This window comes from Hippoglossus hippoglossus, chromosome 6 (genome assembly GCF_009819705.1).
Source record: "Hippoglossus hippoglossus isolate fHipHip1 chromosome 6, fHipHip1.pri, whole genome shotgun sequence".
Lineage (NCBI taxonomy): Eukaryota > Metazoa > Chordata > Actinopteri > Pleuronectiformes > Pleuronectidae > Hippoglossus > Hippoglossus hippoglossus.
Genome location: NC_047156.1, coordinates 22,737,646 through 22,753,919, shown reverse-complemented (window position 1 = coordinate 22,753,919; position 16,274 = coordinate 22,737,646). Strand labels below are relative to the sequence as shown.

Sequence of the window (16,274 nt, the reverse complement as noted above, 5' to 3'; positions counted from 1 at the left end):
TCTCCACTAGGTGCTGTTCCAACTGCTCGGCTGCGTGAGGACGTCCTCCACCACGGCGGACAAGGAGAAGATCGAGTCCGGAGGCGGCAACATCCTCATTCACCACTCACGCGACACGGCAGAGAAACAGTGGGCGGAAACGTGGGTGCTCACACTCGCCGGGGTGGCGCGCATTTTCAACACGCGGCGGTATCTCCTCCAGCAACTAGGTGAGCACTCATTATCTACACTGACACAGTGTCTAATGCTGCTGCACAGAAAGTAGACTGCGACACATGGCTGCACTTTATCACAGCTGTCAAAGAATGGTAAACAATGAAAATTACATATTGAATAATATTCATAAATCTGTGCCAAGTGTAGAAAAGGTCTACAAACGGCCTGACTGTTTGTACTAGTATATTACTAGCTATTAAGTCACATTAAGCCCCCTGCTGACAGGATTAATATTCCAGGGAGATAGAACTGATAGAACATGAGCTCCTTATTAATTACTCTCATTGCCCCGAACGTCATCTTAGCCGGTGCTAAATTACAAGGGGTGATTAATATCCAGCATATTTACAACCTGCTATACATAAAATCCAACCTGCCCTTCCTACTTACAACCCAGGTAAAATAAATAACCTGCTGGTGATATAATATCAGTGTTTGGGGGGGGACACATGTCCGCATGGAACGAGATAATAAGTCGTGGCCACGAGTTATGAATTTGTTCCTTAATAACAAGACCTGGCAAACTTGGAACTTGGAAGCCACAGCACACCGTGCAAAGCGCAGTAAAATGCTAACTGCGCATTTGGTATTTTGGTGACAGGATGCGCATCTGGAAACGGGGGGAGATTTAGATGAAGTCTCTCTCTCTCTCTCTTTGTCTTTCTCTCTCTCTCTCGCTCTCTCTCTCTTTCTTTCTTTCTCTCTCTCTCTCTCTCTCATACAATAATGTGCATTGAATCTAGTCATGCCATTTGTTGCAGAGACAATGCTTAACATGCTGGTGGTGGGAAAAAGTCATGATTATATTGTGATTGATTGTAAATACAGTAGATTTGTATCTTCTGACAATTGCACAATGTAATAATGACATCGTGTGGTCAGCATCAGGACCCAGTCATATACGAGTTCTTCAGGCAAACCTTCACCTTCCGTTCACTTCCAATCTGCGAGAGGGAGTCGGCTTTTAGTGAGTTTCCTCCTGTGGCAAATCAATGCGCTCGTTCGCATGTTCAACTTCGGTGAACTCTGGTCCCGCAATATTCGCTTCACTTTTGTGTAAACGTGACAGGGCCCTTAGACATACTTCAGAGGGGAGGAGCTTCACTTGGTGCAGAGAGGTGGAGCTGGATCAGCAGTAGATCCAGCCCCACCCATCTGACTCTGCAGTAAGCACCACTTGGGTACACCTGTGCAACTGGGCATGGTTCCGACTATGTGGTTAGTTAAGTTTGTCACATTTTATCTACAGCTGTTACACACTAGCTAACTGATAGTCGCATATTCTTCCGTCTTGTGTATCTACAGGTGATTTCTTTGAGGCGTGGGAGGTGCTGCTGAACCACATTCAGTCGGCTGCTCTGAGTAAAAACAACGAGGTCTCCCTGGCCGCCCTCAAGAGCTTTCAAGAGATCCTACAGATCGTTACACCTGTGAGAGACTCAGACAAAGTATGCGATGCACTCGCTGCTATGGGCGTTCCCCCAGTGCTCATAGACCCTCTCTCGGCGTCCGGTCCTGGCAGACCCCTGGTGCGTTCAGATTCGCTCGTCGAGCGGTTGACACGTTACAACGGTGCTGAACTGCAGGCCCCTCCCCCAGGGGAGGAGTCAGCCTTAGAGGACTCTGCGTTGTGGTGGTCAGCGTGGAACACGTGGTATCGAACGGGAACGGACTGCACGAGGCCGCCCAGTGGCCCGACAGAGAAGCTCTCCTTTATCCCCAGCCAGCCGTTCCTCACAGCGCTGATCCAGATTTTCCCAGCGCTCTACCAGCACATCAAGGCCAACTTCAGCATGGAGGATCTGAAGAAGCTGGGGGTCATCCTTCACGGGGCTGTGTCTGTGCCTATCAGCAGTGATGCCTCACCCTTCATCCTCCCCTCCTACACTGAGGCGGTGCTCACCAGCTTGCAGGAAGCTGTGCTCACCGCTCTGGATATTTTGCAAAAGGTGGGCAAAGGAAATGGAAAGTGAAAACAAAAAGATTTTACCAGAATTTCATATAGTAAATGTTTGACCTTATGCAGTATCTGAAAAAGCATTAAGATGAGAGTCAGTTGAGCTGTCTTGTGGCCAAGGAGTCAAATGCCCAGGCCACAATTGATGCCTGAGTGGAACATGTGCATTACAGACCCTCGTGCTTTTCATTTCGGCGCCATGTTATCAAGTTAGAGCAACCACAGTGCCAACATGAGCTGTGCAACACGTAAGACTTCCTGTACCTGTAAAATCACTCTAGTGTTTCTGTTGACTGGGTTTTTATTACTATTATTGCACACTAGAAGATGCACGGCTTTACATTGTAGAGTCCTGGCATTTAGTTCAGTACATAGGCTTAATCAAGGAAATACATTAGTCATACCAGAAACCTTAGTGTAGCAGCGCAGCAGCAAACACACTCTGCCTGTGAACAACAGACGCCTGTGAGACGCAGCAGATCAGCAACGCAGCTGTCACACAATTTCTCTTAAGATTAAAAATTTGGTTCTCAAATAATTTCAAACAGAGAAAAGCAGCAAATTGTGGAACCAGCAAACCTGCCAATGTTTTTCTTTCTTTTGACTTAAATACTTACTATAATTAGTACAGTTATTTTTTTACCTTTTAATCGACATCTAAATGGATACTGCAACTCCAGTCATAAATACTGTGTCTTTTAGAAATGAAGTTGTACGTGTAAGTTATTTTTGTGTCAGCTCAGCCCATGAAGCAGCGTGTCAGTCTGCTAAATTATGCAACACACAGTCGTGCGGTGGATGTCAGCAGTGTTTGTTCCTCTCTTTCCTCCCTGCTGCAGGCCATCTGTGTGGGCCCCGAGAACCTGCAGGTCATGTACCCAGCCATCTTTGAACAGCTGCTACTCTTCGTGGAGTTCTCCTGCAAGCCTCCTCAGTACGGCAGGATGGAAACCAAACACGTGGCCAATGCCAAATACAACCAGGTAGGGGGTGTAGACTTGGCCTTTCTAACAGCTCAGTTTTCATTTGCTATTTATTTATTTTATTAATGTTTGTTTCATTAAAATGTTGGTTGACGCTCACTGTTATTCATCATCCTTCTCTCCTCGGGTCATTCTCAACAAAATCATCCATTTTCTTTTATGTTCATGAAGCAACCCCCTCCTCCTCCTCCCCCCTACTGTCTGGGCCTTATAAAGCCCCATCATGGCGCCATATGAGATTGACAGGGTTTTCTGGACTCCCCCCCCATCAGCAGTCCTGGGCCATGTTGTCCTCATATTCCCCTTCTTCATGCTTCATCATGCTGGCCACACGGCAGAGAAATGTTTCACTACTTTACTGCTCAAACACCGTTTAACATTCACTCCACAAACAAGTGGAGAGGAGCCGACGTTTGCAACATCATTCTGATACCAGTGTCTTTCTCACTCCTTGTTGCTGTGTGCTCTGCCTTCAGGGGAATGTTTCGAATTATCTTGATCTAACCGGCAGCCTGGTACAATTATGCTAGGAAATGTTAGCGCTGCACACAACAAATCTCAAACCCTGACCCTCAGTCTGTGAGTCCTATATGTGGGCCTCAGACTCATTGAACTGTTTGTTTAGGGTCAAACTAAATCCCCAACAGATGTGATGTGTGGTATTTGCTGCCTTTTTGCATCTTATTTGCTGATGTCAGATCATCTCAAATGTCCTTGGTGCTGGGAGTGAGTGTTTCTGCCCTGAATCAGTCCTGATAATTGAGTCTAATTGAGCCAACATGCCACCAAATGCAAATTTAATCCAAAAAACAAACAAGCACATGTTTAATTGCAATCTTCTCTCGTTCTGTTTCTCGGGACGACTCATTGGATAACCATTTTAGATCCAGCTGTTTGCACCGGTGAGTTCCATCATCTCCTTCAGCCCCCTCTATAGTTGTACTAAACTGTGCTGAATGGTGACGACCTACCTACCCTCTGCGGTATATGAGATATCACATGGCATGGTAGGCTCTCATGTCTCATCTGCATCTCTCACTCACTCCATGCTCCCCCTCTCTGCCTGCCTAACTGGTGGTGATGCCTCTCTGTGCACAGCCCCTGTGCAGTTCCATTTTCAGTTGATTCTGTGTTTGTGGGATGTTCGTATACACGCGTGTGGTTTTGTTTTATCATTTCTTAAAGACACACTTTGTTGTTTTCACTCATTTGTTTGTCTATAATTTCTCAGCTGTACTCATGTACATATTAAAACTTTAACACGGACTTAATATGAATGTAACTTTTAAATGAACGTGTGGTACTTGTACAAAGTGTGTCTTTAAAAACTGCTTTCAGTGTGGCTCTGCCAAAAGGTATGGAAAGTGTTTTTATTAGATTTCCTTGACTAATGTCGATCCGTGTTTTCTTTTTCTTTTGTTAAATCTTCTTTCCTTTACAGGCGGAATGGGTTGCCTTAAACTATGTGCCCTTTGCTGAGCGCTCCCTGGAGGTAGTGGTGGACCTGTACCACAAAACAGCGTGCCACAAAGCTGTCATCAGTGAGAAGGTTCTGCAGAACATCATCAAGGTATGTTTTACTAGAATGGGCTTTTCACTGTTTCCAAGGTTAGAAAAATCTGAATGCCAGGAGTGAACTGTCGTAGACTCTGATTCAGACCTGGAGTTAACATCCATTCACAAGTGGACAACTCTGAGTTGTGGTGTGAACGCACCCGGGACGTATTGGGGACGTATTTGAGGTGCAATCACTCAGACCACATTCGGAGGTGGTCAGAGATGCATGTAGCCAAATTCTTATAGGAGTGTGAACGCAAATGTGCCCAGGGCCACATTGAAGGACCACTGACCGGACTGAACAGAAAGAATTACTTTTCAGTAATCATATAAAATCAGAGAAAATATCAACACTGATAACAAGACAATGATGTTCTTTTTCTTTCCAAAAGAGTTAAATCTTATATGTTTGATTCACTCAGGCCCTGTTGGCTCTGCTCTCTCCCCTCTTTGTAACTCTTTCCGAACATAAACGATGTACATGGATCACAAATGGTCACAGGAGACACATTTAGAAAACATTATGTTGCCAGGTGTGAACAAATGTGCTTGGGGCTGTCCACCTGTGTTCCGATCTCTCACGACGGATCAGGTTTGAAAAAGAAAGAGGCTTCTTCAGTTTATAATTACTTGTTGGGAGACCAACATCTATGGGACAGTTATCAAAACCAGGTGCTGGCGACAGCCAGTGGCCGGAGGCATTATATTTTCGGGTTGTCCGCCAGCGCGATATCTCCAGAATGCCCTGACAGAATTTCCTCACATTTGGTACAAATATTCACTTGTACTCAACGATGTACTGATTAGATTTTGGTGGTCAAAGGTCACTGTGACTTCACATATTACATTTTTTTGCCTTGTGAATGCAGTATTTCTGAAACGACTTGAAGGAATTCTTTCACAATTGGCACATTTACTTGAGCTTGGATTTCATCTTGGTAGCCTAAGGTCAAAGGTCAAGCTCAGAGCGGCATCAAGTATGTCCATGTGTTTCTTGAACATGATATCTTAAGATCAGTTGAGGGAATGTCTTCAAATTTAGTTCAAACTTTCACTTGAACTCAAAGATGAACTGATTCGATTTTGGTGCCTGGAGGTCAAAGGTCACAATGACCTCATGTTACTGTGTTTCAGTTGTCAGAGGTAAAGGTTACAGTGACCTGTGACAATCACAGTATTGTAATTGTAGTTGTGTCAATCATGTGCAGACGTATGAACCAGTTGAAGGGTAGATGTAGCCTCAGGTATTTCACTTTCTGGGCTCGTTGTCAAGACCAGTAATGTCACTTGGTTCATTAGTGCTCCTGGCTTTTCTAATGATGGTTGTAAGAGCTGTTAGAACTCTTAGTGTTTGGGTAAAGACAATATATAAGCATGATTACACATACTAATAAAACAACGCAATGATTATCAGTCAACTTTGGATTCATGTAAAATGGAAAGTAAAGTATTGATTGTCAATACATTACTTTCCGATTATTGATTAATCATTGAATTTAAAATGTTGATTAGCTGGACATACTGCGTTATATGGATTCACTTCTTTGTAAATGATAACCATATGTGAGAGCTGCACTAATCATAAGGCAACAGAGCCAAAGATCATTGTTTTTAGGCCGACAGATGAAGCTAACAGTTTTGAAGGAGGATTATTGTAGTGGGAGCACTGTGGTGTCGGGTGTGACTGTGGTTGTGGTAAATGGTTTAAACGGCTCGTTAGCAGAATTGTCCACAAGGCCCCAGAGAAGTTATTTAGTGAAAATAGGCTTTTCAAACTACATTTAGAAGCATGGGTTAGTGTTTTGTCCGTTTAGGGTACAGACAAGTTTGAAGTGCTTCCTTCAGGTGTTTGTGCTCCTTGTTGGCATATCATCAACTCTGTGTTGCAGGGTTCTGATAACTCAGTGCTTTTGTTCCAGTGAGTTGTGAAAGTCAGAGTATGACCTGGCCTCATGTGACTCCTCAAACAACAGTTGTTAACACATGATCTCCGGTGACTCCAATGCTTTTCAACAACCGTTTTAACAGCGAGAAACACTTTCAGACTAAGTGCCATCAATTGGTCTGGAAATTCATGTTTTTCAGAAGGTTTCCTAGTGGACAGACAACATTTCACCCCCATCTTTTTTTATTTGTCTCCGAAGAACAAAGTGATACTTGTAAAACGTCAGCCTTTGGGAACCCAGATGCTCTCTTAAATTTTCTGGTTTGGAGGAATGAAACCTGAACTGGACCTCTGCCCGATGCAAATACTCAAATACTGCTTCGATGTTAACTCTATGAATTCAAGTCTCTCCAAATTTCAATTTGAAAGAGGTGGTCAATGGCTTTCACGATAACCTCAATTAGTTGTATAGATTTTCACTTGAGGTCTCGCTCTGTGTTACAGGCTCATGATTTATAATTTCTGTCTCTTTCTTTCTGTTTATCCCCTTTATCCTCAAGACTTCAAAAATGCCCTTGGGTTTGAAGTATTCCTGTCCGTCAGAGAGCACCTGGAAGCTTGCTGTTTCGTCCCTGCTAAAGGTTTTGTCTATTGGACTGCCGGTGGCACGCCAGCATGCCTCATCTGGGAAGTTCGACACCATGTGGCCAGAACTGGCCAATGCCTTTGAAGACTTTCTTTTTACCAAAAGGTACAGATTTAGAACGCCTTAACATCAAGTCTATCTATCTATCTATCTATCTATCTATCTATATCATTTTATATGTACGAAGCTCATTGTTTTGGTTGTTTTGCTTCTATAGCACATCTCCAGACAACCTATCTATCCAGGAATTTCAGAAGAATGAAGCTGTGGATGTAGAGGTAAATACTCCTTCTGAACATCCAGTAAAGCAACATGTATTGTTTTATCTTATAATGAAAAAGCAGTGTCATACACGTCCAAGACACCGCCGAAGATGTCAAGAGAGCTTTTGGTGATAAGATCCCACACAAGTGTCCATATGATATAGACAAAAGCATGGGATCTCCGCAGCAGAATTAAAACATTACGTCCTGCCGCTGCCTGCTGCACCCCCCCTCACCTGAAGGGTCCGTAGTAAATGTCTGTGTTGTTTTGAACATGTCTGAGCGGAGAGTCTCCTGCTGTGCTGTCCATGTGGGAAAGGCAAACTCTGGAGAAAGTCCAGAGCCCATCCTCTGGTGTTGATATCTGAAAACGGCTATTGTTTTGTGAATTTATCTGATTTACTATTATTTTATGTTTTCTTCATTTCAGGTAGTCCAGCTGATCAGCACAGAGATTTTACCTTTTGCCAATTTCATCCCCAAAGACTTTGTTGGCCAGATCATGACTATGCTCAATAAAGGTTCCATTCACTCTCAGTCTCCCTCGTTCACAGGTAAGATGTGACTTTGGCAGCTCAAATTATTGCCGCTATGTTGTTTACTTGTATTTCTGCCATTACTGGGACACCAGGGAGACAGCAATTGTTAAAGTTTTTGGCTTCGTTGCAAAAGAGCTCCCTGGGACTCAGAACCAAAAATGTGTTGAGGAAGATAATAAACTTTATTTATATAGCACTTTTAAAAAACAGAGTAAAGTCTGTCCTGTCAATATAAATCACTCCAGAGAGTGGAATCTGCTAAATGTCTAAAAATTTTAATGTTTCCTCTTTCCTCAGAGGCAGAAATAGATGTGCGGATGAGGGAGGAGTTTTCCAAAGTGTGCTTTGAGACGCTGCTGCAGTTTTCCTTCAGCAACAAGGTGTCCACCCCGCAGGAGGGCTATATCTCTCGTATGGCGCTCTCTGTGCTCCTCAAGAGGTCCCAGGACGTCCTGCGGCGTTACGTGGAGGATGAGAGGCTGAGTGGACGCTGCCCCCTGCCCAGGTACACCTTTCCATAGAACTGTGACACTCGTGACTGTAAGCCTCATGATTTAAACACTAATATTTTGCAATGCTAAACAAAGATGATGAATCTTCATACATCTTCTCTTTTGTAAACAACCCCAAACCACTGTACCCCTCTATGTTTCAGTGTTGGTGTAGCTCTTAACTGCAGCACATTTTTTTCCTATTACACAGAGTTAAGTGATGTCCAGAGGGAAATAGCAGCATTAGGACAGAAAATGAGATGATGGGGGTTGTTCAGAAAATCACATAATTAGAATATATATATATATATATATATATATATATATATATATATATATATATATATTTTTTTTTTTAAATGTTGAGAGAGAGAAAATCAGAGAGAAAATCATTCTTACAGTGTAAAGCTCAACCCAAAGGGCATAATAAGTATAATAAGAAAATATGAAAACTAAAATAGTTTTACAATGATATTGGTAACATGAGTATTTATGTGGGGTCTTTAAAAGTCAAAAATGTGATTATCTGAATTTCAGGCCTTAAAAAGTCTTTATACTTTAAAGTATCATGTACTAGATTTTCAATGTATTCAGGTAGGTCTTACTTATGTTAATGTTCATTTAACCCTTCTTCCATCATCCTTTTAAAATTAGTTTATGTATAGTTTGTAATGACTCTGTGTGGTAGTTCTTTATTAATAACACAGATAATAGCATTGTAATAAAGCATTGAATTGATCTCAGTACAATCAGCTTGGCTGTGGGAAAGACTGTTGATACCGAATGCCTCGCCTGTAGTTTGAGAGATAACGTAACATCAATGCTTATTCTCAATGCTTATACTCTATCTTCAGTGATGGGGAAGTGTAAGTAATTCTGAGACTCAGATATTCCTTCTTATGTGTCGTACTTCACATTTGGTTCATTATGTCTTAAAAAGTCTTAAATTATTTAGCTTGTAGAAATGGAAATAACCCTGATTTATACAAATAATATTTTTGGTCACATAAATCAGATATCTTGTAAACACTGTGCTGATCTTAATATGGGCAGATTAATTTTCATTTTTAATTTCACCAGACCACTTTAATATAAATGTCATCTCTTATGTTAAATTATATTATATATTAAGTCATTATCTTCTCATTTAGTTCATTGAATCGTTTGAGCAACATGCTTTTCTCTGTCTGTTCTTTTTTCCTGCTCGTCAGAGCCAAATCCTCTGTGTTGTCAGTTTGTCAGTTTCCTCAGACATCTTTGCGTCAGCTTTTACAAACTGATGATTCTCTTATTCTTCCTAATGTATTCTGTCATTTCACTCATAAGAGTGTGTTGAAAAGAAACAATAAGAGATTTTGATGTTCACTCTCTCTTTGTTCTTTTACTGGTGCCCTTGTTGTAGCATCTACAGTTTTTATAAATGATATCTTTGTTTTTTATTTTGCATTTTAGGCAACAAGTGACAGAGATCATCTTCATCTTGAAAGCTATCAGCACTTTGATGGACTCGCTTAAAAAGACACAGCCAGAAAATGGTGAGTATCAAACTGTGTCAAGGATTAAATAGAAATTGGATAAAGGAGACGTAAAGGGAAAAAAAGTATTAAAACCACAATAATACCAGCGCATCCTATCATTCAGTTAAATGTGTCATAGTACAGTTGGGACTGTTTTTATTTCCAATCTGTGAAGAACTGTTTATATTTCCAGCGAGGTCAATTACAAGAAGTGATTTATTTATCCGGAGTAGATTGGAAGGAGACGTGGTGAAATTACATTTCTGAAGATTCATTTCCATTCGCCTGTGGGAATTTCATAAAGGAAATGATTTCTTTGATTGCCTTCTGTCACCGTTCATATTGTCTTTCTTCCTCTCTCTCCCATCCCCGCTCCTCCTTTCTATTTCTTGCTCCTCTTGTTCTGCGATTCTTTTGGTTACCACCTGCAGTGGATGGCAACACGTGGGCTCAGGTAATTGCCCTGTACCCCACCCTGGTGGAGTGCATCACATGTTCCTCATCTGAGGTGAGCTCGGCCCTGAAAGAGGCCCTTGGGCCGTTTAAAGACTTTATGCAGCCCCCGGTCTCCAGAGTCCAGAACGGGGAGTCCTGACCAGGCTGGCTCTGAGCTCTTTGGTCCTTTTTTATTATGAAGAAGTCTTTGAATGTGTCTTCTCGACCCACGTGCGTCACAAGTGCACGGACATGAACTCCATGCGAGACCCATCTACGGTGACATGAAGCTCCACACAGTGATGAGAGATCTGAGGTCCGCTCCCCGCCCTTCATATGCATCATCGTATGCTTCTCATGTGAGCTGATTATGCCTTTGCCCCCCCTCTCATACAGACTGGCTGCACTCTTGTGTTAACTACAGAGATTTAAAAATAAATTGCAGTGTTGCCTCTGGGTGTGTGGTGGTGATGTTGATGAAAACAAAAAAAAGACAAAAACTGGGGCTATATTGATCGTAAAAATAAATATTTAGACTTTTGCAACATTTTCAACAGTGAGGATTTTATGCAAGACAACAAATCTAACTGTAACATTCCATGTCACCTTTAGCCAGCCATCTGAGAGGGGATGTACTCGTCTGTGTAAAATAAATGGGACAATTCTACAATCAGCTGTGTGCTGTGAGTGTGCTCAATTAGTGTGTGTTAAGTTCCTCACGTACCACAAAAATGCATTAAAAATCGATTTATTCTTGACTGTCCTGATGAAAAAAGGATGATTTTATATCGAGGTCCCGCCGATACATGCTCCCAAGCAATGGCAGGTCCATTTCAGCTGTCATCATAATGTTAAACCCCATTTTTAAAACATCAAATAACTACATAACTAAAACCAAACATACCAGGAAGAAAAAAAACACTTGAATAAACATCAGTGTGATAAGAAAAACCTAAAATGACAGAAAATGAGGAAAATGTATTTGTTGTATACTTTCATTTTTTTTTGTTTGGTCCACGTCCCATCCTCTAACATGGAGGAGGCGCGTTTCTGACCTGTACTGCATCCAGAAGATATAGCTTCACTCTTGGGTAGCTGTCATGTCGTCCATCTTCATACAGAGTCTATGATTTGAATAATCAAATAATGATACAAGTAAAAAGCGTTTGTTGGATGCAGCTTCTCAAGTTTGATGATTTCCTGCTTTTTCTTCTCACACATGACCATAAACTGAATTCTATTTAATGTTTAAACATTACACTTTAGTCCCTGGGTCTTTATAGTTTATGGTGTAAATACTATACCGTAGGGGGGGGTTAGGGCCACTTAAATGGTGAAAATTCAACAAAGTAATATTACAAAAATAAAGTTGTAATGATAAGAGAATAAAATTGGAGTTTTTGGCTACTTGTCATGTTAGAAGGGGAATATCAGAAGATCGGCCGACGCCTGCATTGGAATGAGGAATGTGCAGCGTCTTGCTAACTAATATCAAAGTAAAGATGATGCAAGAAACAGTTTTTATTCTAAAGAAAGAAACAGACTTGGAGGAAGTTGCCTCTTTTGATGAGGAAATGTTTGGTAGTGGTCGACTGTGATGTGAGGGGGTTTCTCAAGAAGCAATGAGATGGGTTCAAGATATTGTTCCCAGAAGGGTGGAACTCCATCGAGCATGGGTTCTCCTTGCTGCTGATTTCCTACTTATGACTTTTCACATTAAATTACAAATCTATTTTTGAAATGTTATTTTTTTTTTCAATTATGACTTCATTCTCATAATATTGTTTTGGAAGATTGTCATTAAATAACAACTATCATAATATAATTACTTTTTTTATTAAATTATGAATCTTTTCTTGTAATATCACAAATGTATTATTTTATATATTGCAACTGTATTCTGCTAATATCTCAACTTAAAGCGTGTAATATTATAGTTTTTTAAAATTGAATAATGCCTTTATTCTGTTAATATTGCGAATTTAACCTTGTAATATTATGTCTTTATTCTTGTAATAATATTATGGCTTTTTTTGTCATTAGATTGCGATTTACTCTCATAGTATAAAGACTTTGTGCTGTTGATATTACGACTTTAATGTGGAAATCTCAATGTGTTTGTTCCTTTAATATGGCCCATATACTCCCTGGTGTGTGTAAGGACCCACCGGACCGCTCCGCGCGTCCCCCGGAGGCCCCCGGGCCGGGGTTTGGGCTCCTGCAGCGGGTCATACGAGGGGAGAGGGCTGGTTTGCTCTGAAGAGAAGGGGAGGGTGATGGAGGGAGGGAGGGAGAGAGAGAGAGGGGGGGGGGAGGGGGAGGTCTGCTTGGGCGGGGTTTCCCTCATATTTTAAGTCTGCACAGAAGACGAGTGAAGCGGGAGAAGGACGCACGGTCTCCGGCTGCCTGCCCCGGAATGTCGCGGTCGCGTCCGAGGCGCTGCGCATCTTCGTTTTTCTACCGTTTCTTCGTCGTCCCTGTCCGCCGGCCTCCTCGCTGTGTGGCCAGACACTGGCTGAGGTAGTAGTTTGTGCTGTTGGTTGGGTTGTGACACTGCCCGCTATGGAGATGACTGCGCAAGCTACTGCCTTGCTAGTGCTGGTGCCCCCGCGTCAGCCGAGGAGAAGAGAGCCCGGCTCGCAGCGCTCTGAACACGGACTCTGCAGGTAACCCGCACCGCTGATGTACAAACAACGCGAGACGGTGTAATGCTTTGCTTTTAAACGGTAAAAAAAAAATGTCCTGAACTGAAAGTGTTCCCGAACTGTATCGTGTGTCATGCAAATAAAACAATGACTATGAGGCGAACGTGGACTTTCTTTGTACGCAGTTTGTATTTTTTTGCACAGATCTAATGTGAGATTTTAGCCGTGTGGTTTCTCTGGTTCCCCTAAAGCCGTGTTTTCTCTTGCAGGGATCGTGCATGTGATAGATGCGCATGTGATATGCAAGTTTGAACCCTTTTGGTTTGCTCGTTTTCTTTTGAACATGCAGGAGGAAGTCGATATGTGCTGTGGATTTGCATCGTTTTCTCGCACCTCGGGCGGAGTGGGCTGCGTGGAGAGCATGTAGGTCAACAGTGCTGTTGCTATGAGGGAGAGGAGTGACGTGGCTCCTGCTGCCCACAGAACTATCCTACAATACATCTGCTCCCATGCACACAGGCTGCCTCTGTGCTTCGACTTCCTTTGTTGATAATGCTGCATACCATCACACACAGATTGTGTGTGTGTGTGTGTGTGTGAGAGAGAGAGAGAGAGAGAGAGAGAGACTGCTGCACCTATTCATCTCCGCTGGCCAGAGCTCAGACATTAATCTGTGCAGCGCTGTTGGTGCTGCTCACCCAATAATCTGATTATTATGCTAAATCTGGGTGGTGTGTGTGTGTGTGCGTGCGTGCGCCTCAGTATTTGGAAGGCAGACACACCACATGACTCGAACCCCCTGCTGAGTTTTCCAGCAGTGATGTCCTCTCTGGGGTCTGGGGGGGAAGCGGGAGCACCGATGTGGGTCATGCACTGTGAGTTAACCTTTTAGGAATCCTCCCTCCGCCGCCCCAACAGCATCTGGCGGCTCCGGTATCACATTAGCACGGCCTGTGGAGGGTTTCATTGATGGGGGGGGGGGGGGGGCTGCGGCCTGCGGCCGGAATGGATAATGAGCTTTGATAGGCTGTGGGTGCCAGGCTGCGCCGGCTGGGTCGATGAAACCATGCCGAGGCTGCAGTCTTGAGTTCAGACCCCCGTAGCTCAGATCGGAGCACGTCGCTCCGGTCACTGAGGATTGAATCCTGCGTTTGACCTTCCAAGGATGTTCCCATGAAATATGTATGAGTACACACTTGATAGTGTGTTAGGCAGAGTTATGTTCACTTCTTCCCACCAGCATTTGTTCAGATATTACACAATAAATCCTACTCCTGCTACTCATTGTAGAGAAAGGCGTGGGTTGAAAAGGAGTTCTGTTCCTTTTTTGCAGAAGAAGCTGGACCGGTAAACAAACTACAGAGGGGACTTTTAGTTCTCCTCAAACTTTTTGAGCAGCAGCCCAGAGGTCTGCATTAAATGCATTCAAACCAGTATCTGTTGTAAAAAAAAAAAAAAAGCCTCTAGGATAAAAACCAAACATCATTTATCATGTTGTGGCGGTAAAGAGAGTCAGCCTATGGACCAGTGAGCAGAGCAGAGGCAGCCCGTGTCCTGCTCATCCATCTTGTGTCAGAGCTCTCATTTGAGCCGGGCTGCAGATAAATCAAACTGGAGGCAGCCAAAGCCCTGGAGCAGTAAATTAAAGCCCCCTGTGGAAAATCTGTCCGCTCACGTGGGTATCACAGCTGCACGGCTGGAGCAGCCGCACCTTTGTCCTGACAGGACGTCAAAACTCATGTCTGTGTGAGTGCGTGTGTTCACCAAATTTTGCTGCTTCTGTAATGCAGCAAGTTTGGGAATGAATAGATCACAATTTTAATATTAACTTATTGAGCCAGAAGCCAAACATTGATGGTTTCTCAAATGTGGTTGTTTTCCTTCAACGGTAATTTTCATTATTGATGACTGCCAATTATTTTCTCAGTCGATCAATCAACACAGGCAGCTGACAAACTCAAGGGAGAACCAGAAAACCAGGTTAGAAACACAAGGACAGTGCCTCCGGGCATCAGGGGGTCACTGAACAGCTTCATATGAACATAATGTGAATCATCTTCTACTGTGGGACCTTCTCGTCTCAACCCAGTTGAGCACCTATGGGAGATTTAGGACCAAAGTGTGAGACAGCGCTCTCCACCTCCATCATCAATACGCCCAAAGGGATGGAATGGTGTTCAAACCCTCCTCCAGAGTGCAGAGACACCCTTACTAAGATCATTTATACTGAGTTCTCTGCTAATTCCTCAACCGTCCGTAGTTTGAAATATGAAACACAAGAAAGTGTTCCGTCAAACAATCCTGATGCACAGTGTGACGTCATTAAAAGTGTGGCTTTGTGTAACTTACAGAAACTCATAACTGTGACGTAGGACCAAGAAACTCAACAGATCAAGGTTGAGAAGCTGGAACCTTCACTTTGTTATTTATTCTGCTTGATTAATATAAATATTTGATCAGTTTTCACAAAAACTTACATTTTCTTTGAAATAATTGATCAATGGATTGTTGCAGCCCTTGGTTTGTTTTGGACTGTTTATAGTTGAGTTGAAACAAATACTTGAGTAAGCCAGTGACGTGATTTTCATCTTAAACTATTTAACTATCAATAATTCTTGTTTTTCCAAGCAAAAATATGAATAGTCTTTGGTACCATTTTCAAATGTAATTTATCCTGTTTTGAGGTTTGTGGTTCAGAGGATGTCGTGACTTGCTCTGAGGAAACTTGGGATTTGTGAATGAGTTCTATAAATGAAATTTGATTGGTTGATTGATTGCCGTTGGTAAAATAAAAATAAATTCACATTTGGTTCCAAGAAATTGTGATGGCGTTTTATTTTTTTGCACTCATCTTATAGACAAAATGGTTGACAGATAAACTGATAATGAAACTGTTAAGTGACAGAACTGCAGGAATCCTACTGGATTTCAACAAACAATATGAAACATCTTTTCACTTAATCCTCAGCTGAAAAGAGGTTTGAAGGCTGTGGCCTCCGCTCTCCCATGTTGCACTGCAGTTAAGAGACGGACTCATCCTTCCAGTGCAAGAGGTGAGTATCTCGCTGCCAGCCCACTCAGCATCTCCCTCAGATCTATCCACGGGTGGGGTGGGAGTGCTGCGACCTTGGAAAAAGCAA

The 16,274-nt window shown here is 42.6% G+C and overlaps 1 protein-coding gene across 4 annotated transcripts in view; it reads left to right on the top strand.

The window, feature by feature from the left end:
- The window catches only part of mon2 (MON2 homolog, regulator of endosome-to-Golgi trafficking), a 39,769-nt gene extending 28,604 nt beyond the window's left edge, over nt 1-11,165 (top strand). For 2 of the 4 annotated variants that reach the window (XM_034586925.1, XM_034586924.1), the window contains 11 exons: nt 11-209; nt 1,522-2,165; nt 3,013-3,156; nt 4,041-4,058; nt 4,598-4,726; nt 7,159-7,349; nt 7,462-7,522; nt 7,938-8,061; nt 8,344-8,551; nt 9,990-10,072; nt 10,486-11,165. In XM_034586925.1, coding sequence (XP_034442816.1) covers nt 11-209; nt 1,522-2,165; nt 3,013-3,156; nt 4,041-4,058; nt 4,598-4,726; nt 7,159-7,349; nt 7,462-7,522; nt 7,938-8,061; nt 8,344-8,551; nt 9,990-10,072; nt 10,486-10,649 — 1,965 coding nt within the window. In that variant the 3' untranslated portion in view covers nt 10,650-11,165. The remainder of the gene's footprint in view (nt 1-10; nt 210-1,521; nt 2,166-3,012; nt 3,157-4,040; nt 4,059-4,597; nt 4,727-7,158; nt 7,350-7,461; nt 7,523-7,937; nt 8,062-8,343; nt 8,552-9,989; nt 10,073-10,485) is intronic. The other 2 variants (XM_034586927.1, XM_034586926.1) reach the window with 1 other exon arrangement.
- Nucleotides 11,166-16,274: the final 5,109 nt, after the last annotated feature.